At 37.6% G+C, this 26,856-nt stretch overlaps 1 protein-coding gene across 4 annotated transcripts in view; it reads left to right on the top strand.

Moving 5' to 3' along the window:
* The window catches only part of PLEKHA1 (pleckstrin homology domain containing A1), a 58,558-nt gene extending 35,581 nt beyond the window's left edge, over positions 1-22,977 (top strand). For 2 of the 4 annotated variants that reach the window (XM_030839316.3, XM_060286106.2), the window contains 7 exons: positions 4,773-4,898; positions 9,783-9,926; positions 11,475-11,543; positions 15,014-15,078; positions 15,685-15,748; positions 17,847-17,936; positions 20,529-22,977. In XM_030839316.3, coding sequence (XP_030695176.1) covers positions 4,773-4,898; positions 9,783-9,926; positions 11,475-11,543; positions 15,014-15,078; positions 15,685-15,748; positions 17,847-17,936; positions 20,529-20,843 — 873 coding nt within the window. In that variant the 3' untranslated portion in view covers positions 20,844-22,977. Of the gene's footprint in view, positions 1-4,772; positions 4,899-9,782; positions 9,927-11,474; positions 11,544-15,013; positions 15,079-15,684; positions 15,749-17,846; positions 17,937-19,180; positions 19,252-20,528 lie in introns of all 4 variants that reach the window. The other 2 variants (XM_030839317.3, XM_030839318.3) reach the window with 2 other exon arrangements.
* The last annotated feature ends 3,879 nt before the right edge of the window (positions 22,978-26,856 follow it).

Here is a 26,856-nt window from a genome sequence, read left to right as displayed (position 1 = left end):
CTTCCAACCTGGGCTTCTCTTCTTGGTTTTCTGATGGAATCAATATGTTTTGATTATTTATAGTGTGCCAGGCCTTGCACTGAAGGTTCTATATAAAGTATCTGGAAAAGTGAGACTTAGAAGGATTGAGTAACTTTTATGGGTTAAATGGCTGGTAAGTTGTGGAGCCATGAGCCACCCCATCTGCTTGAGTCTGGAACCTAACCCTGAAGTGCAGCACCTCACTGCTTCCTGAAAAAAAGAGCCTCCTTCCTTACTCTTTGACCCTGAAGCAGAAAACAAACTTCGGGGCGAGTTTACTACTGCTGCTGATGAGCAAGTAGGCAGGAACTGTTCCCTGATGAAGCCTCTCCTTCCCTTTCTCCTCTTTACACACTACTGGAGAAAACACACACAGCAGGCCCGCATGGGAAGTGTGGGCAAGGAGGTCCTGTGTGAGATTTGTGTAAATTGAAGTGTATTTTTACTAAAATGAGGTTATTTACTGACCCTAAATGACTTACTCTTTAAAAACATATGCCCTGACAGCATATGTTCGTTTCCATTTAAATAAGTGATTCCGTATTTATATCACAACACAATAAAGAGTTAATATAATTAAAGCTGTTCTCAGAGTTAAGTCGATTTTTTATCTTGCACCAGAACAGCTTGTTACCACATGACAGAAAACAGCCACGCACTGCATCTGATCTGTACGTGGAGCAGCAGTTATTTTCGGTTTGTGCAGTTTCAGGAAAGCAATTTTAAACTGATTCAGAAGTTCATTTTCTTAAAAGGTTTTAACTGATTGTTTTTGACTCTTAATAAATAAATATTCCCTATTTGGAAAATTTCTTCAGAACGACAACATGTAGTAACTTTACTGAATTAATCTATTTTTTTTACATTTGCAGTGATAAGCAGCACTGGTTTCTTAGAGCTTTAAGAGAAAAAGTAGTGAATGGTCTCAGGCTTTTTACCATTTGGGAGATTCTTGAATTGCTATGTCTAATTTATTAATGGTATGAAACCATCTTATACAAGTGACACTTTAAGCTTATTCAATTACATGTCGAAATTTTTATAGTTTTTAAGATAAATCTGTTGATATTTGTGTTTTTATAATTCACATTTAGAGAATATATATTTAAGATATAGAAATCCATAGCCAGTCAACAAAGTGATTATAACTATATTAAAGTGAGTATAGAATTGATAGCACTTACTAAAAATCAGTTTTATATAGATACACATTAACTCATAGAATAGCAATGAAAGAATTTCCCATGCTTTAATAAGATATATTTTTAACTTTATTCTTTAAAAAATCTTACCAGTTTTAATTGCATATGCATTTTACACATTTCAGTGCAGAATCTTTAATTTGTCATACTTTACTATGGAAATTGCTGGTGATTTACGTGTAGATTTCTTTGAATATTTCAAGTTTACATTTTAATATATGTGCAGTTTACCTTTCTGTGGAGTCACTCCAAATGACGTTTTGGTGAACCTATGTAATTTAGTAGTCTGCTGAGTACAATGTAATATGTAAACTTAAAAGTTTTGGAAATCCAAAATTAGATTTTGGAGGTATGTGGTTTCAGAATAGAGGTGATTAGAGGGCAGTGGGTAAGGGAATGGTGGTTATTTATCTACTTATTAATTATAGTACCATGCCGTCTTAATGGACCATCATCCAACACCATAGTTTATGGCTTTCCTTACTTTCATGAAGTCTTTTTGAGTGTGTGTTGGTGGCTACCATTAAAAAATTTTCCCCTTATTTAAAAAAAAGAGAGGAAGAGCAATAGTAGAGGAACAACCCTGAAGGAAGTATTGACTAGAGTTTGGAAAATCAAAAAAAAATTTTTTTTAATAAATTTATTTATTTTATTTATTTATTTTTGGCTGTGTTGGGTCTTTGTTGCTGCGTGCGGGCTTTCTCTAGTTGCGGCGAGTGGGGGCTACTCTTTGTTGCGGTGCGCGGGCTCCTCATTGCGGTGGCTTCTCTTGTTGCAGAGCACGGGCTCTAGGCGCGCTGGCTTCAGTAGTTGTGGCTCGCGGGCTCAGTAGTTGTAGCTCATGGCTCTAGAGCACAGGCTCAGTAGCTGTGGCACACGGGCTTAATTGCTCCGGGGCATGTGGGATCTTCCTGGACCAGGGCTCGAACCCGTGACCCCTGCATTGGCAGGTGGATTCTTAACCACTGCACCACCAGGGAAGCCCTCAATATTAGATTTTAATCTAAAAATTAATGTTTTTAAATTATGGCCAAAATTCTAAACTTTTTTTTTTTTAATTGACAACTGGGAGTAGACAGAATAAGCTGAATACAGGACTTTAGTCCTAATAGAAGTGTGTGCCCCAAAGCCTGCAGGTCATGGGTAGAGCCCTCAGAAAGATCCTAACACCCAAGAGTTTGTTCTTGCATGCCTTAGGTTTCAGTCTTTAAGCCCTGCCATTATTCTCCATTTTGTTCATCTGTTCTCTAGTCATCTTTACCTTTTCGTTTTTCTACTATTAGAATTTCCTACTGTTAGGATCATGTGCAAATACTTGCCAAAAATACATTCAAATCTCTCACAAAACAACAGTCAGAACAATAAAGGATAGGGAAGCAAGGGAGAGGGGAAAAAGGCAATAGGCAATTAAACCAAGCATGTTCAATGTCTTTGACATTTGCCATCTGTCTAGGGAGGTCACTTTAAAAAAAAAATGCAATTCTAAGTTAATTGTTGAACTGTAACATTGGAATTACGCTATACTTAGCATTTTATTTTATTATAAGGACAAATGAGAAGCAGTAGGTTTAACAGCATAGGGAAGGTTTTTTTTTTTTTTTTTTGCGGTACGTGGGCCTCTCACTGTTGTGACCTCTCCCATTGCGGAGCACAGGCTCCGGACGCGCAGGCTCAGCGGCCATGGCTTACGGGCCCAGCCGCTCCGCGGCATGTGGGGTCTTCCCGGACCAGGGCACGAACCCATGTCCCCTGCATCAGCAGGCGGACTCTCAACCACTGCGCCACCAGGGAAGCCCAAGGATTTTTAATATACTGTCATTTCTAGAAGAAAAATGGAAAAACCAATGTAAATTTTAGTATATTTTTAGGATGATATTAAAGGTATTTTTTAGGATATTCTCATGTATGATTAAATCCTCAACTTCTTGAGAGGGAATAGCCACTTTTTATATGGGTCACCTTTTAACAGCACATTTCAGCTAATACATAAGTTGAATAGATAATTCTGTCTCTGGTTTCAAATTCTTTTAATGCCGTTTTCTGTTCTTAAGGATAACTTGGCCACATTGTCAAAATAATTGAAATACATGATGCTGTTCATTAGAAAACACTGGGACTTCCTTAGCAAATTGTTTCTGGGTGCAGTGAACTTTATAGCCCTTTCATTCTTAAGTATTTTTGCAAATCTCGTCAAGTAAAATTCTGTCCATTATCATATTGCCTTTAAAAAGCACTCCAAAATGTGCAACCTCTTAGAAAAAAACTCTTAGAAGAATTCAGGCTTTCCCCTCCGGAATTCATTTCTCTTCTCTGCCTTTCTTGTTTCCTTCTTTCTTTTCTTTTTTTTTAACTTAAAAAAAGTTTTTTTTATTTTTAAATTTTATTTATTTGTTTTTTATTTTTGGTTGCGTTGTGTCTTCATTGCTGCCCATGGGCTTTCTCTAGTTGCAGTGAGTGGGGGCTACTCTTAGTTGCGGTGCACAGGCTTCTCATTGTGGTGGCTTCTCTTGTTGCAGAGCATGGGCTCTAGGCGCGTAGGCTCAGTAGTTGTGGCACACAGGCTTAGTCACTCTGCAGCACGTGGGATCTTCCCGGACAAGGGCTCGAACCCATGTCCCCTGCATTGGCAGGCGGATTCTTAGCCCTGCGCCACGAGGGAAGCCCCCTTTCTTTTGTTTCTGCCCACGACTGGTATTGTAGTTTAAATATGGAGAGAGGGTAGAGGGTTGGCCTAAGGCCTGGGGAGAGTCATTAGGGGAAGCATCTAAAGGGACAGGATCCCCTGTCCTCGGGATGTTGCAAAATCTTGGGCAGGAATGGAAGAAAGGGAAAGGTAACAGCACAGAGAGGTAATACAATGTCAAGTGCTCTGATAAACTAGGGATGCAGTATAGCGGTTAAGTGTGGAAGAGAGTTACACGAACTTAGCTAGAAAGTGGAATAGCCAGGATCTAAACTTATGTTCCTGGGACTTCCCTGGTGACACAGTGGATGACACTCTGTGCTCCCAATGCAGGGGGCGTGGGTTTGATCCCTGGTCAGGGAACTAGATTCCCACATGCATGCCGCAAATAAGAGTTTGCATGCCACAACGAAGGAGCCTGTGTGCTGCAGCTAAGGAGCCCATGTCCTGCAGCTAAGGAGCCGGCAAGCCGCAAAGGAGCCCACCTGCTGCAGCCAAGAACCAGCGCAACCAAATTAATTAATTAAAAAAAAAAAACTTATGTTCCCTAATGCCCCTGAGCCTGTTTTCTTACTGCTACGGTGGCGATGCTCCCCCTATGCATAGGGTTGACAGGAGGGTTAAATGGGAAAATATATGAAATAGTACCTGCCCAAGTAAGCACTCAGTAAATGATGGCTGTGTCATAAAGTAATACTGTAAAAGAAAAATTAGTATGAGAACTTAAAGGGGTATTTGCATATACTAAAAATAATTTTTATATATGCCAATTATATATAAATTGATGATCAGTTGGAAATTCTGTGATAAAGAGGGTCTCATATATAATGCTTGTTGCAAAATGATTCATTGACTTACTATTTTAGGTACCAAAGCAGTCAGACTCACAACCTCATTCTGATAATCCAAGTCGCCAAGGTGAATGTGGGAAGAAGCAAGTGTCTTACAGAACTGACATTGTTGGTGGTGTGCCCATCATTACCCCAACTCAGGTAATAAATTAATTCTTCTATTGTGTGATGGTTTAACTACTGCATGTTGATTTTTGTATTGCTATCAAAAGTCAAGCAGTACATCTTTACTGAATTAATGCAATAATTAATACAAAAATTTTATATTTATTTCTTATTTCAGAAGTATATTTTTATTGTAAAATATCTGGAAAGCATAGATAAACAACATTTAACACTTTTCATGTTTTCTTCTGAGCCTTTCTTTGTACTTTTGCCCCTAGAAATGGGGATACTTTGTAAACAGCTTTTTTCACTTACATCTCAAACATTTTCCAAGTCATCAAAAATTATTTCATGTCATTTTTCATGACTGTGTAGTAGTTTTGCCATGAATTTACTATAAATTACAAACCCTCTGTTGTTGGACAGTTCTTTTTCCTTCTCTTTCCTTTTTTCTTTTACAAACAATGTAAGTGTTGTAGGAAGGGGAACCCCTTCCAGGGCCCAAGAGTAGGCTCTTGTCTGACACCCGGCAATGAATTGTCTGAGGAGACACACGTGCTGACAAAGCAAGAAACTTTACTGGGAAGGGGCGCCCAGGCGGAGAGTGGCAGGGTAAGGGAACCCAGGAGGACTGCTCTGCACGTGGCTCACAGTCTCAGGGTTTATGGTGATGGGGTTAGTTTCGGGGTGGTCTCTGGACAATCACTCTGACTCAGGGTTCTTCCTGGTGGTGCGTGCATCGCTCAGCCAAGATGAATTCCAGTGAGAAGGATTCTGGGAGGTTGGTAGGGTATACGGACTGGCTTCTCCTCTGTCCTTTTGACATTTCCCGAATTCTTCTGGTTGGTGGTAGCTTGTTAGTTCTATGTTCCATACCAGGACCTCCTGTTGTAAGAACTCACGCAAGTGGTTACTATCGTGCCTGGCCAGAGTGGGCGGTTTTGGTCAGTGGCTCCCCTAACAGAAGTAGGAAAAACCCACTCCTCCTCCTGTGTTTTTCCTGTACTCTCACACTGCTACACTCACAACACTTCTGACACGAAATGAGTGGGTTTTTTCCCCTACACAAGCAATGCTGTGACACCAGCTGGGGGTCTGACAATTTATCTCAATTCTGACACTGCCTATCTGGATCCCACAGGTGAAGGGCTCAGTCCCACAGGACTGCCCCTCCACCCCCTTCAGATGTCAGTCGTAAGTCCACGTTGTTACCTGTGCTTCTGACTGATGGGCTATAAATTCGAGGTTCCTGTGGCCCCCTTACTGGGTTCAATTAGTTTGCTAAAGCAGCTCACAGAACTTAGGAAAACAGTTTAATTACTGTATACCTGTTTATTGTAAAAGGATATGATAAAGGATACAGATGAACATTCAGATAGAAGAGGTGTGTAGGGGAAGGTATGTGGGAAGGGGTGTGGAGCTTCCATGCCTTCTCTGGGTGCACCATTCTCCCAGTACCTCCGTTAATTCACTAACGCAGAAGCTTTCTGAATTCCATATTGTAGGGATTTTTATGGAGGCGTCATCACGTAGGCATGATTGATCATCCACTCTGTTTCCAGCCCTCTCCCCTCTCTAGAGAGTAGGGAATGGGGCTGAAAATTCCAAGCCTTTAATCATGACTTGGTCTTTCTGGTGACTATCCCCCATTCAGGAGTCCACCAAGAGTCACCTTATTAGAACAAAAGACATGCTGTCACCCAGGAAATTCCAAGGGATTTATGAACTCTTTGTCAGGAAGCAGGGTCAAAGACCAAATATTAGCACAAAAGATGCTTCTAGTGCTCTTATCACTTAGGAAATTACAAGGGTTTTAGGAGCCCTGTGCCAGGAAGTATGGGGCAGGTGGGGGCAATGAGATATTTTCCATTATCTCGTAAATGCTTTGATGAACATGCTTGTAGCATAAACTTTAGAGCCATAGATAATATGTTTTAAAGGATAAACTCCTGGAGGGAAAATTGCCAAGTCAAAGTATTTGTAAATATGTGTAATTTTTTAAACCTGTTTTTCTACAACCTGGCCTAGATGAACTAAACAGAAGACTGGAATTTTAAGTCAGTTCTATCCCCAAAGTACTGGTATGCTGAGTTAATTCTTACTCTTGGGTATTATGGAAAATATAAATTTATTTTAAAGTTTTTGATGAAATTAAAACTTGTATGCACTTAAATTTCTTGGGTTGCTCTTAAGTAAATGAGTTTGTGATGCAAATTAAATTACTGGCAATTGAGAAACTAAGAATTTTAAGGTAATTAATTGATATTGCCAATGTTAGGCATTTTCATTACCTGTGTGCCTTTTTGTACTTAAAAGCCTTATTAGTTAATTAATTATTGAGTGCTTTCTTTATGCTAGACAGAGGATATATGTACTAATGAGCAAAAATTCCCTGCCCTAATGGGAGGTTACATTTTTCACCAAAGTTGGATAAAAAATAAACTAGGAATTTGTGTGTGTGTGTATTTACTTTTTTAAAAAAGTAATGATTTTAACCTGTAAGACTTCTGGTTAAGATAGAGCTAGACTAAGCTGCTTTCACCTGTATTATGTCTTGTGTTGATAGAAGAGCTAAGACAATTTGTCTTTAGTTGTATTAAGATATTGTAGTTGTTTGTACCTGTGGCTGTCTTAATTTTGTATAGAATTAAGATTTGTGTTTTAATTTTGATATCGATTATTCAGTAGGTTCTAAGAGCGTATGGCAGGTGCAATATTAAAAAGATCCCAAAGAATTGTATTGCTTTATCATTTTACAATATAGTTTATTTAAAGTAGTATTTACTCATTATAAAAGCATTCAGATAACAGTAACAAAATGACATCTCATTTGCATGATTATTCAGTAACTATTGGTTTAGCAGGTTAAGTGCTAGGATTACAAAGTTAAGTACATAATTAGTGCTGTTGACCTGTCTAAATGTAGAACAGATAGAAAATTCCCTAAGATATGACTTGAGTACTTAGTTTTTCTCTTGAGATTTAGGAGTTCTTGAAAATACACCTTTGGTTGATGTGTAGAATAGATTGTCACCTGTGTTGTACGTTATAAATAAACAGCAGGCCAGTGCTTTGGGGAACATGAAAACTGTGTATAGTCAGGCTTTTAAAAGCACTGGACTGAACTGTGAAAACAAATTAAAACTGTGAAACTTTTAGAAAATAGCAAAGGAGAAAATCTTGAGGATCTAGGACTAGGTGAAGAGTTTATAGACTGGACATCAAAAGCACAATCTATATAAAGGGAAAAAATTGATAAATTGAACCTTATCAACATTAAAAATGTTTTGTCTGTTGAGGATGAAAAGAAAAGCACCATGCTGGGAGAAAATATTTGTAAAACCGCATATACAACAAAGCACTTGTATCTAGAATATATAAAGAACTATATCAAAACTCAATAGTAAAAATACCAAACAGTCCAGTTAGAAAATGGGCAAAATTCATGAACAGAGATTTCATCAAGAGATAAAAGATACGGGCTTCCCTGGTGGCGCAGTGGTTGGGAGTCCGCCTGCTGATGCAGGGGACACGGGTTCATGCCCCGGTCTGGGGAGATCCCACGTGCCACAAAGCGGCTGGGCCCGTGAGCCACGGCCGCTGAGCCTGCGCGTCCGGAGCCTGTGCTCCGCAGCGGGAGAGGCCACAGCAGTGAGAGGCCCGCGTACTGCAAAAAAAAAAAAAAAAAAAAAAAAAGATAAAAGATACACAGGTGGCAAATAAGTGCTAGGAAGGATATTCACCATCATTAGCCAGTAAGGAAATGCAAATTAAGACCGCAATGAGATATCATCATATAGCTATCAGAATGACTCAACTAAAAATTAATGATAACACAAATGCTGACAAAGATGAGGAGAAACTGAATCACTCATACATAACTGGTGGGAATGTAGAATTGTACAGCCACTCTGAAAAGAGTTTAGCAGTTCTTTATAAAAGTAAACTTGCAATCAGTGTATTAACCTAGGATTTGCACTCCTAGGCATTTATCCTAAAGAAATGAAGACTTATGTTCACACGGAAACAGCGTGAATGTTCACAGCAGCGTTATTCCTAATAGCCCAAATGTGGTAACAGCCCAAGTGCCATTTCAGTGGGTTAATTAGCCAGTGGTACGTCCAAACCATGCATACTACTCTCAATGAGAAGGGTCAGACGGTTGGTACAAGGACCAACCTGGATGAATCTCCAAAGTGAATGCAGAGTGAAAAAAGACCATCTCAAAAGCTCACCTACTGTATGATTCCATTTATGTTAAATTCTCTAAATGTCAAAATAATAAAGATGGAGAACAAATTAGCGGCTGCCAAGGAACTGGGGATAGAAGCTCTAAAGGGGTAGCCCAGGGGATCCTATCGTGAACACTCTGTACATTGGCGCTGGTGGTGGTTACACAGATCTGGCAATAAAATCGCATAGAATGATATATACAGAGACAGTGAATGCATGTAAAACGGGTGAGATATGAATAAGGTCTGCAAAATGTTTCAGTGTCAGTTTTGATAATGTGCTATAGTTATACAGTTTCCCTGTTGAGGGAAACCGGTTGAAGGGTACATAGGACCTCCTGTACATTGTTTTTTTACAACTTCCTGTGAATCTTTATAATTATTTCAAAATTAAAAGTTATACCCCCCCATCCAGCGCCCCCCCCCCAGCAAAACAAAAACCAAAAAACACTGGTGGCAGGACTTTTGCAGAAAAAGAGAAATAGAAATCTGTGGTTTAATCAGTGGTATTGAAAGTTATGATTAAGTATCTCAAATTAATTAGAAAACTCTTTACTCCAAGATCCGTGTTTCTAACTGAACTAAGATGGATTTTAAGATTTTTCTACTAGAATGACACCGTGAACTACAAGTATGCTTTGAAGGTAAACAAGCAAAAAAGGAATATCTTTATTTTGCTTCATTTTAGAAAGAAGAAGTAAATGAATGTGGTGAAAGTATTGACAGAAATAATTTGAAGCGGTCACAAAGCCATCTTCCTTACTTTACTCCTAAACCATCTTCAGATAGTGCAGTTATCAAAGCTGGATATTGTGTAAAACAAGGAGCAGTGGTGAGTAGTTTAACAAAATATGTGAAGTAATGAAAAATGAGTATATATTAGCAAACTCTCAAAATGGGTTAGGGTTAGGGTTTGCTTTGTTTTTTGAAAGATCCAAAGTGAAAGACCAGCTTACTGACCAGGAGTCATCGGATAGAATAGGGGTTATTCTGTGTTCAAAACTCAGTGCTATTATTTTCTTGGTCTGTGGGTGGCTGGATAAGTTAATGCTTATTACCACTAACCTTCAATTTTAACTGAGCTTCCTAACAGCTTAAATTTATTCCAGAAAGTTTTTCTGTTGATTTTTTTACCCCCCTTGGGAATAGGTCAGGGAAAGGGAGCTCTAGTAGGGAGATTGGCAGGAAAGGGGAGACCAGGGGAGCAGGGTGTGGAAGGGTCACTTACTTGATACGGGGTTGGGCGACCCCAGTTGAAAACACTGAGACCTTGGGCTACTTACTTAACCTCTCAGGCTCTCAGTTTCTTTTTATGGAAAATTATATTATAAAACCTACCATCCAGAGGTCTTTTTTGAAAGATATAAATAGAAAGCACTTAGCATAGCACCTGGTCCTTAGTAAGAGCTATTACCTCTTGGCCCAGATATTCTCACACAACCAGATCCATAATGGTGAATTGTGGGAAGAGCAAGTAAATTTACCAGTGTTTATGAATCCAGAATACCTTTCTAAAATGTGAACTAAATCTATAGACTTTCATGAGAAAATAAACTTCAAAGTTTAAAAATAAAATTTTAAAAATTTCTGTGAGTAAAGAAGTACTTAAATGTCTACTGGCGGTTCTGCTTGACCTCACATCACTCCTGGCAAGTCTGATTAGCTTAGGTCAGCCAGAGGAAGGTTCTTTCAGCTCTAATTGTGTGATCTTCTTTAGGCTAAGGGAAATGAAGGTAAGGGCTGAAGGTTTTTCATTCCAGCATGTCTACGGGTAAAATCAGAATTCTCATCAGGTCGAGTGTTAATTAGGGCTTTTAAAGAGACATTCCTTTCTTTTTGTTTTACTCTTAAATCCAAAATACTAACTAACCCTTAGAGATATTGAAGTACTTTCACAAAAGCTATATTTCATTGACAGAAGATATTTGTACAAAGCATATTCACTTTATTAAATACGTGTTGCTTTCCTTCTTAGTATTATAAAGTACCTGTAGAAGGATTCATGCATTTTACAGACGAGAAGCTTCATGTGGTTTAACAACATTTCCTGTGCTTGCTGTTGAACTCTTGGTGGCATTTACTTTGTGGGGGATGGGGAAGTGCCTTTTTTTTTTTTTAACTTTTAGAGCATAAAAAAAATAAGACCATATTATAAAATCATACAGTAAGAGCTGAAAGCCAGCCACCAGAGTTGAATTAGGAGTTCAAGGCCTGAGTAGCAAAAGAGATGAAATTTCCTGTATCTCCTCACTAAGGGATGGTAGTAAGGTTTTCCAGTGCTTGACATTTCTGATTGTGGGTTCATATCAGAATAATTAAGTTGTTATTAACATTTGACATTCTTAGAAACAAGTTTTATGTCTGTGTTCATCTCTGATAGATGAAAAACTGGAAGAGAAGATATTTTCAATTGGATGAAAACACAATAGGCTACTTCAAATCTGAACTGGTATGTTGCTGAGTCATGAATGTTGCTTTAAAAATGTTTGACAAGTGTTACACTGTGGTGATTATATAATTTCTTGTCCTGTTTTCTATTTTTAAAATAATTAAAATCTGGTTTTGAGAGGTATATGCAGTTCAGTTTATTTTGTTGTGATGCTTTTGGTTAATGATATTTTTGTTAAATACATCTTAAATAAAAAGAGTGTATCTTCAAAGGCATTCTACCTTGAAAGAATTAAAAATATCAGAACCGCTCAGTCTATAGATTTCCTCTGAAGGCATTGGAGGAGGTGGTAGAAAGAATTAAGTCTCTGAAAGTCAACATTTGACCCTCTGATTTCTGCCTTCTCTTCCCTGCCCTCTCTTGATATTTTCTTTTCCATTTCAGATTGACTTTTAAGTTTCTTCATATAAGATATTTTTGTCCTATCTGAAGGTAGAATCAAAGATTGAAGGTCCATCTTTCACTTGTTTGAGTAACATCCTTATTTAAAATACTCCTGTCGTGTGACTGAGCTCTGCAATAGATTGTTGGATAAATTGAGTGCGATCCTACCTCTTCTTTTTATGGGACATTTGAGGGGGGAACCATACGTTTTATTTGAATGACGGTACCAGAGCAGCACTGTCCAGCTGAACTCTGCACTGATGGGAATGTTCCATTATCTGCATTGGCCACGTCTGCTGGTTACATGTGGCTCTTGAGCACTGGAACTATGGCTAGTGCGACTGAGGAGCCTGACCGTATTTAACTTTAAAAGTAAAGCCGGTTGTATCTGGTATTCGTTAATTTAAATTCAAGTAGTTACACGTAGCCAGTGGCTACTCTATTGGACAGCAGAGCACTGGAGAATAGGAAGGGAATATTTAAGATTCATCTCAGGTGTCTGTTCTTCTGGAAGGCTTTTGGACTCTGGATTTCGTAGCTTCTCTTTACATACATGGAAGCTGATGCCCACACCTGTCATGATACTTCCCACTGGCTTTTGTAATTGTTTGCATACTTGTCTTTACCAGTTAATTGCATGAGCTTCTTGAGAGCAAAGATTCTCTTTTGTACCCTTTTATGAACACAGCACCTGGTACTTGGAAAATAATCAATAAGTGTTTTTGAATGAATAAAAAAATGACATAGCATAACAAGAATAGCCATTTTAGCATGGGACCCTTTCTTAGACTTCAAAACCTAAGAGCCTCAGTTGGAAGCAGTAGTTATTTGGTTCAAAAAGTACCAGCCTTGGTGTCTCAGAAGCTACCCTTGTGCTTGGTTGGCAGGTTGATTCGTTGCTTTCGGTTAATGCCAGTCCTCTGGGAGGAGTCCTTCCTGCACCAGACGTTCATTGAGCTCTCCATGGCCCTGGTGCACTGGGAACTGGGAATAAAGAGGGCAGTCAGTGATGTTCTGGCCTTCAGGAGTTCAGTTTTACCAGAGAAATTGACATGTCCCCTTGTCATCCACAGTAGTTATAATGAGACAAGAACTATTATAGAAATATTTATTATAATTTGAAAACCTGCATGTGGATATTATGCTATAAAGTTTGAGATGAAAGAATACTTGAACTATCATAGGAGGTAGGGAAATTATATTATGTGTATTCAGGAATATGTTAAGTATTTAGCAAACACAGATAAAGCTGAACACTTTAAATATAATTATTGACCTTTGTCAGTTACTAAGATGCACATCCCCTCCCCCCGTTTTAACATTTCTGAAATCTTCAGGTCTCTTAGGGATGCTGAAGGTGAGGGAGCCAGGCAGCAGCTGTGCTGTGTTGTCATTGCCTGTGTGTGCACAGCACCTTTGGGTAAGATCAGAAGACACCAGCACCAAAACCTGCAGAAAAGGGTGCTGGTAGCTGGAAGAAAATCTCAGGGACACAGTGGGAGATTCTTAGGAAATGCTGTAGTATCACCAGTGCTCTTTCTGGCCCAGAGAATAGTATGGAGTGAAAAGCACTGCGATTGATGGCTTCTAGTCAGAAAGTGAGCTGGGGTCTGAATGTGAGGTTTTAAAAAACCTTAACCCATTTATTTTGCCTATTTTTATATATGCTCAAGGATAATATATGATAAAAGTTGATGTTTAAAGTATAAAAGGGCTCTTTTACAAAACCTTTTGATCATGGAAAAGTTTGAACATAAAGTAAATAGATAGAATAGTATTCTGAACCCCTATATAGCCATCACCCAGATCTCATAATTATCAACACATGACTAGTTTTGTTTCTTCTGTACCACCACCTACTTCTCCCTTCCTATTTTGAAGCAAATATTAGGCATATCATTTCATCTGTAAATATTTTTGTATGTTTCTCTGAAAGATAAGAATTTAAAAGTTTCTTTCAGTAGGTATAAAAGATTTCAGCAGACAAGAAAAACTGGAGAAAATATTTAATAACGTATATCACAGATAAAACATTAATATCTGTAATATGTAAAGAACCTTAAAAGTTGGGGGATCCTTCGTCACCCTGTTTTCCCTCTTTTCCTCCCATCAGTTCCTTACAATTCAGATGTAAATTTTCTAGACGAGGCACATCAGTGCAGGTGTCCCAGGTGGTGGTGCAGGAGCAGGAAGGAGTGTCTGGAGTGGCAACCAGTGTGGGCGGCCAGAGCCACGCAGATGAAGAGGCCGTCCTAGAGCTTACCTGCAAATGAGTTACTTTCTAAAACTTAAAAAATAGATTTTGGTTTTTAAAAAAAGTGTTCAGCCATGGTTTAATTATTTTCTTAGTACTGCATAAAGTAATGGTATGTCTTAAACTCATGGTGTCGTTTTCAGTGAAATACAGTGTATAGTATTTCATGAAATGTTTACTGTAAGTACTGTGCTAACTAGGAGCTAGTTATATCTTATGTGTGAACCTCATATCTAGTTTTGTAACCTTAGGTGAGGTACTTAATATGGCTAATCCTGTTTCCTCAGGTGAGTAATAGTGCATGTATTCTAGGGTTGTGGAAAGTGAGATAACACATTTAAAACATAGCAGATGTCCCGGCACTTAGTAAATGTTTAATAAATTGTGCTTGTTAAAATGATGTGTTCATATAAAAGTGATATTCCTAAAATGACAAATTTAACTCAAAGAAGCTGGGTATTCACTACTCTGGTACCCTCTGTATGAAAATAACATTCCAAAATAGGAAGTACTCCACTTACTGGGTATATAGGGGTTCACCAAGGAAAAGTCTGGTGGTTAATGGTTTTTAATAAGCTACACTGTCATTTAGCGCATAAATAATGTGAACATGGGTTATATGCCAGTTTCCTTGTTTCAAATCACAGTGTGTATCAGGTTATAGTATTTGAGCTATTCTGATGCTGGATGGTTCAAGAAGGTAGATTTATGTCTTAGATGTGCTTCAGGAAAGAAGCATGATTTTCGCATAGACCTCTAAATAAAACAACTAATGCTTAAAAGCATTTTAAGAATATATGTCATGTATCTGTTTATTTGCTTTTTTTGACAGGAAAAGGAACCTCTCCGCGTAATACCACTTAAAGAGGTTCATAAAGTCCAGGAATGTAAGCAGAGGTAAGCACCACCTCTGACTTGGTGTCTGACACAACTTATTATTACACAATATATAATTCCTTAGTTTAATTGATGTACTTACAGATGATATTTTTCTGTGTTATTGCTAGTGGGTTATGCTAAAACTTTCAAAACCTTCAGATGAAACAGAGTATTGAGATTTTTTTGTTTGAAAACTACAAATTAGGAAACAGTTCTTAAGCTTATTAATGGAAAGGACAAAATTTAAAGTGAACAGCTATCGTATTTGACAAATTGATGTATTATTAATTCTAGTATTTCAGGGTTGCTGCAATAGAGCTTTGTAAGAATGTTAACTGTGCCATTGTTTCTTTGAGCAAACTGATTTCTTCACAGTTGAAAACTTTGAATTTTAAAGTTGTTTTATGAACCTTTCTAAAAATACATACAACTATATAAAATATGTAAAATTTAATGCAAAAATAAATTGGAAAACGATCACTTAGTATTTCTCAATTAAATCAGTATTTTATCTCTAATATTTATTTTCTCATTGACACATATTTGGTACTGGGTAAAGAAGTGAAAGGAAACTATCAAACAACTGCTATTTAAGTACAATTGGAAAATTTTTTTTGTTAACAGTGACATAATGATGAGAGACAACCTCTTTGAAATTGTAACATCGTCTCGAACTTTCTATGTGCAGGTAGGATACTTCTTTGGAGATTATAGATCCTCCTAACAAGAAATAAATAATTTTAGAGGTGAAATAAACATAAATAAATGTGTTGCTCATAAAAATAAGCAAAAAATATGACAAATATAATTGCCAATTTAATAAAAAATGTTATATGTAAGATTATTGGCAGGTCATATGTTCAGCCAATAGGGGTATTCTTTGATGGAATTAAGTTTTATTTGGAGGAAGGGAAATGCTATTTAAGTTAGATGCTAAGTGTACTTTCAATTTGGATTATTTTTGCACATATTTTGGAATTTTAATTATGTCACCTTTTGGTAATTTTATAAGAAGGGGGGCTCGAATATCCATAATAAAAGTACACAGTATATCGTATCATTTCACTAATGGTAGATAGTATCCTATGTTTAAGTGTAAAATACACTTTTTACTTAACACATTTATTTAGATTAGAAGTTTTTTAAAAGAACATTTAGTTTTGTTTTATAAAAGTTACTACATATGCTTATTGCAGAAAATTCAGAAAATACAGAAATATGAAGAAAAAATGTTTTATAAACCATGTAGAATTCCACATTCAGGCAACCATTCTTTTTTTTTTCCTTTATTAGAGCATATCTTTTTATAACAAATGGGATTATATGATATCAATATAGTGTTATATCCTATTTGTTTACTATATTATAGTCATTTTTTTCTACGTCGAAAATTCTCTTGGGCTTCCCTGGTGGCGCAGTGGTTGAGAGTCCACCTGCTGATGCAGGGGACACGGGTTCGTGCCCCGGTCCGGGAAGATCCCACATGCCGCAGAGCAGCTGGGCCCGTGAGCCATGGCCGCTGAGCCTGCACGTCCGGAGCCTGTGCTCCGCAGTGGGAGAGGCCACAACAGTGAGAGGCCCACGTACCACACACACACACAAAAAAAACCAATTCTCTGAAAACCTTTTAGAACTATGCTCTCTTATATGAATGTTTCACAATTAAACTGTTTCTCTACTGTACTGTTACTGATCACTCATTTACATAGTTTTTGTACATTTACTGTGATTTAATGTGGTAGTGCACATTTTGTGCATAAATTTGCCTGAATTTCTTACTTCTTTACAATACGTTTTTAGATCGAGGATAACTATCAGAGCGTGAGCTTTTTTAAACCTCTTTATTTTGCCAAATTGACTTCTAGACTGGTGCTCCTGTTTGTAGTGAATGAAAGTATACTCTGCCTTTGCCTACTTTGAGTTTTTCCTTTTAAAAACTCTTTGTTAATATCATTGGTTCAAAATATTACTTGTATCTTTAAAATTTTTAAACTACTGGATAGTAGAATCCAGAAGTAAAGGGCAGTACCTCTCCACCCCTCTGAGGGCCTTGTTTAATTGGATTAAAGTCATAGTAAGGTTTTTAATTCACATTGGAAGTCATGGTCCTATCAAGGAAGATGATGCTTTGGAATATGATGATTTAGGGTATTGTTAGAAATTATTATTTTATTTATTTATTTATTTATTTTTTGCGGTACACAGGCCGCTCACTGTTGTGGCCTCTCCCGTTGCGGAGCACAGGCTCCGGACGCGCAGGCTCAGCGGCCATGGCTCACGGGCCCAGCCGCTCCCGCGGCACGTGGGATCTTCCCGGACCGGGGCACGAACCCGTGTCCCCTGCATCGGCAGGTGGACTCTCAACCACTGTGCCACCAGGGAAGCCCTAGAAATTATTTTTAGAAAAATAACATATAGAATGATGTCACAGTGGATTTTTAACTGCACAATTACATAAATATTCATCTTGAAAATTCAAACAATATAGCAGTAGAAATGAGAAGATCTTTCTTTGACTTCTTCCTCTTCTTGTTTTCTCTCCATAATTATTCATATTGACACTTTTTGATGTGTCTCATCTTAAAACATTACATGCCCAACTTACATCTCTGTAAGTTACCCAGCAAAACCTGGTTTAAAAAAGTGATTTCTAAAAGTTTTTGGAAACCATTGCCTTAGAATGATTTTGTTGTTGACACTGTTAATTACCAAAATGAATACATTGGATTTATAGACATAGGAGCTGATTTTGAGGAAAAATTGAATGAATCCTTCCTTCCCCTTAGGCTGATAGCCCTGAAGAGATGCACAGTTGGATTAAAGCAGTCTCTGGTGCCATTGTAGCACAGCGGGGACCTGGCAGATCAGCGTCTTCTGTATGTTTCCTGTTCTCTGGGGTGATACTCCCTTGGGTCCCCTGATCCTGTCAAGTTATTTTTCTTCCTCTCCCCCTAATCCTTTCAGTTTCTTTCTGTTTTGAGATTTATCTGCATGTTGACTTTCATACCAAGTGGACTTGCAAAAAAAATAATGCATTTCTAATTTAATGCTTCCTGTAGTGTTATGTATACATAACTTTCTGTGCATTGTATTGTCTTAAATGCACAAGCAGGGCAACTAAAGAATGAACATTTCCTTGTTTTGTTTTAGGAGTTCTTACTTGTCAGTAGGTCCAGATTTGGTATAATTTTACCAATTCTTAGTATGGTATTTGGCCTAATCATGTGAGGCACCTTTAGTTGTAGCATTACACAGTTTTGTGAAGGTCTCAATTTCCTTTTTGCTTCCTATGATTTCAGTTTAGGTTTTTGCCTCACTAGTGCTGGAAGACAGTTGAGCAGCTGGAACTTTAAATAGAATCTAGTGTTCTCAGTCAGTATTTTCCATTTCATTCTCATTTTTTACTAGGTTAATTTAAAAGGCTGCTTTTTACTATCTTAATTATCTTTTTGGTAGTATAATAATAAAATTAAAACAGCTAAACATTCTCAGTAAGGACAATGTCTTTACTTTTTAATTTATCATGTACAAGTTCATCATATAGGAATAAGATTTAGCTTTGGAATACTTTGGCCACTGATCTCTGATCTGAAAATACAAATTCTACTAAGGAATGAAGAACTTTCAATCGCCTTGAAGTGCAGCACATTGGTCTGCAGAAGGTGGTCTAACGTGGAGCATGAGAGCCTTTAGTATCTAGACTCATTGATGCTGGATAGTCTGCACTTCCAGTATTTTCCTGCATTTCTAGTATTGCAGTAATATTGTCTTTTAATCGTTTCTTGTTAGAAATGACTCTAGATCAGTAAATACAAATCCATTTTTCTCACTTTTAAAGTTATTCTTCTTGTATCCTGTTTGGAATGTCTCAGAAATTATTTTCATAGGTGTTAATTTTGTAACTGCCTGTGTTTTATGTGACCTTTTCAGCAGTCAAGTATGAGACTCTCTGCAAAAACAATGTCTGTTGGGAAGAGGAAAAGTTGGAGAAGGGCGTTTGTGTTTTGTGCTTTGTGGTGGGGGCAGATTGGACTCTCTAAGCTGTAACTATCAGCGGAACTTTCTCTTCCCCCCCTCCAGTACAGGTTAACTCTAATCTTAGCTTTGCACTGTGTTCCAGATGCGGCAGGCCAGAAGGCTGTCGAATCCTTGTATACAGAGGTATACGTCCAGAACTGGGGAATGCAGCACGTATGTGGGCTCTCATGCAAACGTGCCTTCTTACTAGAGGGCCTGGACTTACTCACTACTTAACAACTGATTCTGGAAAGTTGAGTTAACTAAACTGCCTTCTGCAGTTATCATAACTGACTTTGTCAACACTAACGCAAACTATTTCACTACAGTTATCAGGTTGGATACGGATATTAATAAATAAATAATAAAAAAAGAGACAACTTTACTAATTTAAAAAGTCATATCTACTAAAGCTTAATTTACTGAATTGCCACAAGTTTCAATTTCTGTATTTCCTGTATTTTGAAATTTTTTATACTACACCACTTAAAATGCACCTTTGTGGTAGCAGTTTGCTCCAACTCACAGGTGCACATGCATTGGATAAACTCCACATTAGTATAGTGTGCATGGTGTATTAAATCTCAGGTGAAATTTAGCCATCTAATGGGAATCTAGAGTGTTTTGTAGCACTTTGTTTTCAAAGCCACTAATGTCACAAATGAACACAATATACTAGGAGCTATATGGCAATGCATTTGGAATGGTCATATTTCAGGCTGTCTTCAGATTTGGTTTAGTTAGAAGCGTATTGAAATTAATATTCACAACTGAAATTATTTCACCACAGTTTTAATAAATGCTTAAATATGTACCCTTCTCTGCCTTTAAAATCTTAAACCATATGAATGTATGCCATATGCAAAAATAAATGCCATTAAATAAGAAGTGAAAAGACTATGATATTATTGGTTGCAGTGAAATTCAGGGAACTAAAAACTTAAGTTCGTGAGGCTGACAGACAAAATAATAGGTTTGAAAAATGTTGAGTTTTGCTTATTAAAGAGATAATGGCCTTTTATTTTTATATTCTGCATTTTCATTTTTTAATCTTTCTAAAATGTGTGGGATAATTCCTAGTGTTTATTGAGAATAAACTCTTAAATAAAATGGTAAAGCTGGTAGGCCCGCTGTTAAACACAGTTCAGTTGCAGTTGGCACACTGCATTCCCCTTTAGGCTGAGTCTTCAGTGTCAGCTACGAACTTTGGCTTCAGAAAAAAGAACTGTTTTTCTTACTGGGCGTGGTTGTTGGCTGTCAGCGCTCTAAACTCACTCCTAAAACTGCATTGCTTTGGGTAGGAACTTGCACATGTACGCTGCATGGCTCATGCTTCTGCTCTGTGTGTGTGTGTTTTGTTCTGTTTGTTTTTCAGAGAATAAAGTCTCACACTGAGTTACTAGCCTTGCCGTTAATGATTGCCTGTGTCTGATCAGCACCCCTCTTTGCAGGAGCATTCCCGCTGTCCTTCCGAACCCAAACACGCTCTCCTCTCTGCCGGTGCCACAGCAGCCACCCCGCGATCCACAGCCTCTCGCAGCGACTCTCTGGTCTCAAGCTTTTCCATGGAGAAGCGAGGATTTTACGAATCTCTTGCCAAGGTCAAGCCAGGGAACTTCAAGGTCCAGACTGTCTCTCCAAGAGAACCAGCTACCAAAGTGACTGAACAAGCTCTGCTAAAACCTCAAAGTGAAAATGGCCCTCAGGAACAAGATTGTGACCCCGTGGACTTGGATGACGCAAGCCTTCCAGTCAGCGATGTGTGAGATGGAAGCACGTGGAGCCTGACCCGCCTCATCCGCCCTCAGTGTCCTTTCAAGAGGCTTCTTGCCAAAGATGATAAAGGGGAAAGGGGCTTTAATGCATATAGTGTACTGCCTCATCGATGTTCTCTTTATAAGCTGGTAAGCCAAGAAGCTAGGGTGTGGCCAAACTCAATGCAATTTCTTTAAAAAAAGAAAGAAAGAGAAAAGCCCGACGAAGTATCTCAGTATCAGCTGTCTGAAGCTTTGTTCTCATTGGGATGATAAAAGTGTGTGTGATATTTTTTCCAAGCGAATTTGACAATTTAAATGTTTCACAATTTAAAACATGAAAAATGCTTATTAATTATTTTGGTTGTTTTAAAAATGCTACTGTGACTTCCAATTAAATGTTCAATCTCTACACATTCTTACCGGTTAATATTATTGAATGGAGTATTGCCAGACAAAAGGATCTAAACTCACGACGTCTGTGGTGCTGTAACATTTACAGTGCAGTGTGGGCAGTTCTGAAATGGTAGCCATGTTTGATGCTCTGGGTCTCAAGGTGAGCTGTGAGTTTTGCATAGAGGATATTATTGGACAGTTAGTGAGGGTCGTGTGTTGTACTGGGATGGAGAGAAGGGGAGAATTAGAATTCAAACAACCGTATCTCGGACATTTATTTGTAAAAGCTTAAGACGTGCAGCAGTCATTGCTTTATTCAGTGAAAATTATTTGATACGAAATTTCTTGGAGATCTGATTTCCTTGTCAGAGTTTTGTAAAATAGTTCTTATTTCTATATTTGGATCAGTGAAAGACCTCAAGTTTATGTGTAAAGACATACTGCCCTTAGTCATGCGATTGTAACCTCTGTGTTTTGTCACTAATAGCCTGTATTCAAGTGCCTGTGTTTTTTCATCTTGTTTAGGAATATTTTGAGATTAATGTGCTCAAAACCCCTACATGATTGGTTTTAAACTATTAGGATAAAATTAATTTTCAGTAGCATAGGTTAATGTACTAAATAACATACCATTTTGTGTTAGAGATACCAGAATGTTGTTATTCTACTATCTGTGCAATATATGTTTTAAAACACATATTTGACTTTACATTTAATCAAGGGGATATCATAAGTATAAGCACCTCTCTAAAAGATCGTTAGTTTCAGGTGTTGAGTAATAGACCAGTTTGACCAAGTACTGTTTTTACGGTTCATTCTTAAACATTTGCTTTAAGAAAATAGTCTTGAATTTCACATGCTGCTATTTTTATGATATTTTGCCATATTACAGTACTGTGTTGTTTTGAATTCGTAAATGTCACTGTTTCTCCTTTTCATTTTCTAAGATGACTTCTTGTTTGAGAAAGAGAGGGGAGGGTGGATTTCTTATTACAGTCGTGGGGTCCAGAGGTTACTGTCTATTATACTAGAATTATCATAGCATCACTTTAAAAATCCGAATGCATCAAGAATGCACCACTCAACATTTTTATTCATAAGCTAATATTTTTAGAAGTTGTGTTTAGATTCTTCCTTTTTTGCAGCTACACTTGAGAATGATAGAATGAAAAGGTTTTAAGTAGTTATCGCTTTCTCTGCAGACATATCCATTACAGCAGCTCCTTTAGAAAGCTCATGTTTCATGAACACACCTAAGAAGTCTTGTGTAGACAGTTGGCTATTTCAGGAGCCTAATGCTGTTTTCTTTGGTACAGCTTTTACATTGCATGTTCATGTTAATATTTTGGTATTGGTAATTTGATATATTCCATAGTGGCAAAATATTAGCTCTATTTTGGGACTTTTTATAGAACTACCCTTGTATAAAATAGCACAGGGAAATGGTCTTGTGATTGTCAGAGTCTCCTAATATTTATCTCAATACTTTTATAATTCTATGAAAATTATTTAATTATTTTAAAACTTATACTTTTCCTGTAAATATGTCACATCTGAATTGTCAAAGAATTACTTTGAATACCTTAATATTTGCTGCATTTTTTTCTGTATATATAACATGTCTTCTTTCAGAATGGGAATATATGTGTGCTTCCCATTGTTTACTTTTATGTCTGACATCTTTATACATCAAACTGGTTGAACACTGTAATGACTTGAGAATAAATTGCTCAAAATTAATTCTAACTTATTTCTCATTTGGTCTGGTTCAGTTCTTGTGTGAACAAGTAAATAGAACAAGTACAAAATGTGTTTGGTTAATTGACTTGAATTTAAGGGCAGATTATTTGGTAGACTTGGAAGGGTATAACTTGATATGAAATTGCACAAGGAAACATGAGTCTTTTTGGGGAAAAGAGCTTATTTTGCTTAATTAGAAAACGTGTTCTCAAAAGCAAAATCAATTATTCTGGCTTCAAAGCATTGTTTGAATCATCCAGGCTGCTTCTGCGGTGTTTGGTTATTGGTTAGATCAGTATGACACAAATAAGGATGAGTGCAGAGGACATACTGATCCCCAGGTGAGCTGTAGACCTGCACTCATAAAAATGCCCTGTTAAGTATTAGAGGCTGCTTCTTGCAAACCCACTGTTAGTAACAAGTAGTCCACACTTGCTGTGTATCCAGCATCTAGTAATAATGCAACTGGATAAAGGATATCTGTGTTGGTAATTTTTATTAACTGGTGCAACTTAATTTTCTTTCCCTGAGAAGTATTTTAAATGTTTTTATTTTTTTTTTTTAATGTGGAAGTTCTAAACTTTGTTGCTTTCACCAAAAAAAAAAAATAAAAGATCCCTTTCTCAGCCATTTTTTTACTTCTAGTTAAAGTAGTGCTGTGTCTTTATCAGAAGTTCTAACAGTTGGTGAGGCAGGAAATGTTTGTATAAAACTGGAATGACATACCAGCTTAGTACCAGACTTGGTAAGAATCTTCCTTGTCATGGGAGGTTTGACAGTCCACATATGACGCAGCGAAAAATACACTTAGATGGGTTCGTATTTTCCATTTGCAAACTTCCCTGTGAAGCAGATCCAGAATTGGTTATTTGTATATGTTATTTTTTAATGACTTAACGAAAATTGTATTTTTGTCAAACCTCACGTAAGACATGTATTGAAAATATTGATGAATTAGAGTTAACATTTACAATTTTGACTGACGAAATCCTAGCGTTTTATTTTTATGACATAACGTGAATAGTGCCTTACTATGGTATATTCATGAAGTAATAGCGCCACCTTCTGGTTACATCATTGTTAAATTTGAAATCTCGCTATTTCACTCAAAATTAGAGAAGATACGTAATTGCCTAGGATAGTTTGGAAATTAATATAAAACTTAAGTCAACATTTGTGACTGACTTCTTTAATAAACCTTTTATTTGGAGATAACTGTAGATTCCCATGTAATTGTAAGAAATAATGCAGGGCTCTTGTCTACCCTTTTTACTCAGTTTTACCCAATGATAACATTGAAAAACTATAGTAAAATAATATAACCAGGATATTGATACTGATGTGGTCAGGAAACAACAATTCCATCATCACAAGGATCTCTCATTGTGGCCCTTTTAGAATCACATTTACCTCCTACTTTACAGGTTTGGAAATAAAAGTCAGTTGTTTAAAATCACACTAGGTTTACAATCCAATCTTTTTTATTTCAAGGTCTGGGCTCTTAACCATTATGGTACTGCTGCCTCAGTAGAAGTCTTGAAAATCATTCTTTGTTTATATTGTACTATCTCCAAATTAATAAATGAGTTGAATTTTCATTCAATCTACTTTCAGTATTTTTCAGAACCATAATATTTTAAATGATATTCTTTATGCATGCATTTAAATTTAACATTTGAGAATCCATAGTAGATAAATATCCTGATCGTAACCTCCCGGAGAGGTTTTTAGCCCTGACGTTTGACATGTAAATTAACAAGGTTATCAGAATAAGGATTTTAAAATAGCTTCATTTTAGGTTGCCAGATTCTGGAATTGGAAGGAGTTGCAGAAACTGGTTATACACTGGGTATAGGGTAAGAGTGAGGTGTTTTTCCATGTGAAGAAACTTTTGACCTTCTGATGAGGTCTTGGGCCAAATGGGTGTCCAGTGTTACAATATGCAGTGCACAGGAAACCTAAGAAAAAGATGACACCCACAAGGAATTTGCTAAAAGAAATATAAAGTGTAATATGTGATCAAATCAGTCATGGAAAACTACACATCCGGAGACTGAGATGGTAATGGTGGAGTGGGTAATAAGGGAAGCATAGTGATGGAGGGGATTTGGAAAGGTCCCAGAAGAGAAAAAGTCCTTATAAGTAAAAACTATGTGACATGACAATAAATTTGGAAATGATGATTTGGAATTTGAAGTATCCAGATTCGTGCATAAAATTTAAATTGTTCTCTTGAAGTTTCATTGCCTCTTTCTCCCTTCGAAATGAGAGTACTTTTACCTGTCATACTGGTTTTCTTCAGCATTGGTCGGCATTGGGGCAGGAGAGAAGGAGTGGGTGGGAAATGTGGGGATCTTTCCATGATTTAGGAACTTAACGACATCAAAACTCACTTTTGCCTGGCTTTGGTACCTTCACGATGTGAACTTAATCTCTTCCCTGTGGAACCTTATTATTTCCAAATAGAGGCCATTGGTCCCAGTGACATCTTTTCCTTTGTGACTTTCATATGCATTGTGCTCCTTGTCATGGTTCATGTTATCACTCATGTTACTCTTTCTTCTCACTCTCCTTTTGCCTGTCTGTATTTCCAAAGTGGAAGATTTCCTAATCGATTAGAAATGGCGAGTGAAGGGAAGTGATGCTTCAAGGATAACGGCAAGTTTTTTGGCCTGGACAACTGGAAGAACAGAGAGCCCTTGAGCTGAGGGGCAAAGGTTGCAGGTAGAGCAGGTTTGAGGGCAAAGGTTGCAATTGCAGTATTGAGTGTGATGGTTTGAGATGCCTATTAGATACCAAGGAGAAAGGTCAGGAAGGCTGTTGGATATACAAATTTGGAATTGAGAGAAATCTTTATTGGAGATAAAAATTGGGGAGCCTTCAACATACTAGGTGCTATTCAAAGCTATGAGACTGGATTGTAGAGATGAAGAAAGGAGAAAAGAGGACCAAGGAACGGACAGGGTGCTCCAACATTAAGAGCTCAGGAGAGGAATGGCAGTGGAAAATGAGAAGTTGTGACTACAAGTCAATTGGAAGCAAAGGACAGAAAATGAGTCAAGGAGGAGGGGCTCAGATGTGTCAAACGAAGCTCACAGGTCTAGTAAGAGGCCGACTGAGAAACGACTGCTCGGTTTGGCAGTGTGGAGGCCATTGGAAATCTTAATAGGAGCAGTTTTGGTGGAGTGGACCAAACAGAACTATTGTGAGTTTTGCTGTAACAGGAGCAGAGAAATGGGATGGTTGCTGGTAGCCAAAGCGGATTCAATAATTTTTTGTTGTTTTTTTTAAGATAGAAGAAATAGTGGCCTTTCGTTGATGGGATGACCCAATAGCAAAAGGAGGATTGATGATGTAGGAGGTGGGGAGACTTGTTGGAACCAAGTCCGGGAGGAGATGAGATGGAATCTAGCACACCAGTAGAGGGCTTGGCTTTATTCAATGTGTCGGTGTTCTGTGGTGGGAGGGCAGAGTAAGTGGGTGCATGTGGAGGGAAGGAGTCTCTGAAAGTCTGGTTGCCTCAGTCTCAGCAACTTAGGAAACAATCCTCAACGGTGAGATGGGGAAGACTGTTTTAGAGGTTTGAGGAGAGAATAGAAAGTGTGAATTGTCTCGGACTGTGGAAAAGGAATGGACTACGGAAATAGAGGACATCCTGGCAACACTTGAGCTCTGTGGTCATGAATTACCGTCTTAAATAACAGGCAATTGCAGTCATTTTTGTCATGCTCCTAACTTTAGTGGAAAGGCCTCTAGTGGTTCCCATTGAAGGGCATGGTGCTGGCTTTTGGGCTGAGGTGGGAATATTTTATCAGGTTAAAGAAGTATTCAACTATTCATATTTTATTGAGTTTTTTTTTTAAATGAAGGGTAGTTGAATTTTATCAAA

The sequence above is a fragment of the Globicephala melas genome, chromosome 16, assembly GCF_963455315.2.
Source record: "Globicephala melas chromosome 16, mGloMel1.2, whole genome shotgun sequence".
NCBI lineage: Eukaryota > Metazoa > Chordata > Mammalia > Artiodactyla > Delphinidae > Globicephala > Globicephala melas.
Note: the sequence above shows the minus strand (reverse complement) of the source record. Positions and strands in the feature narration are given on the sequence as shown.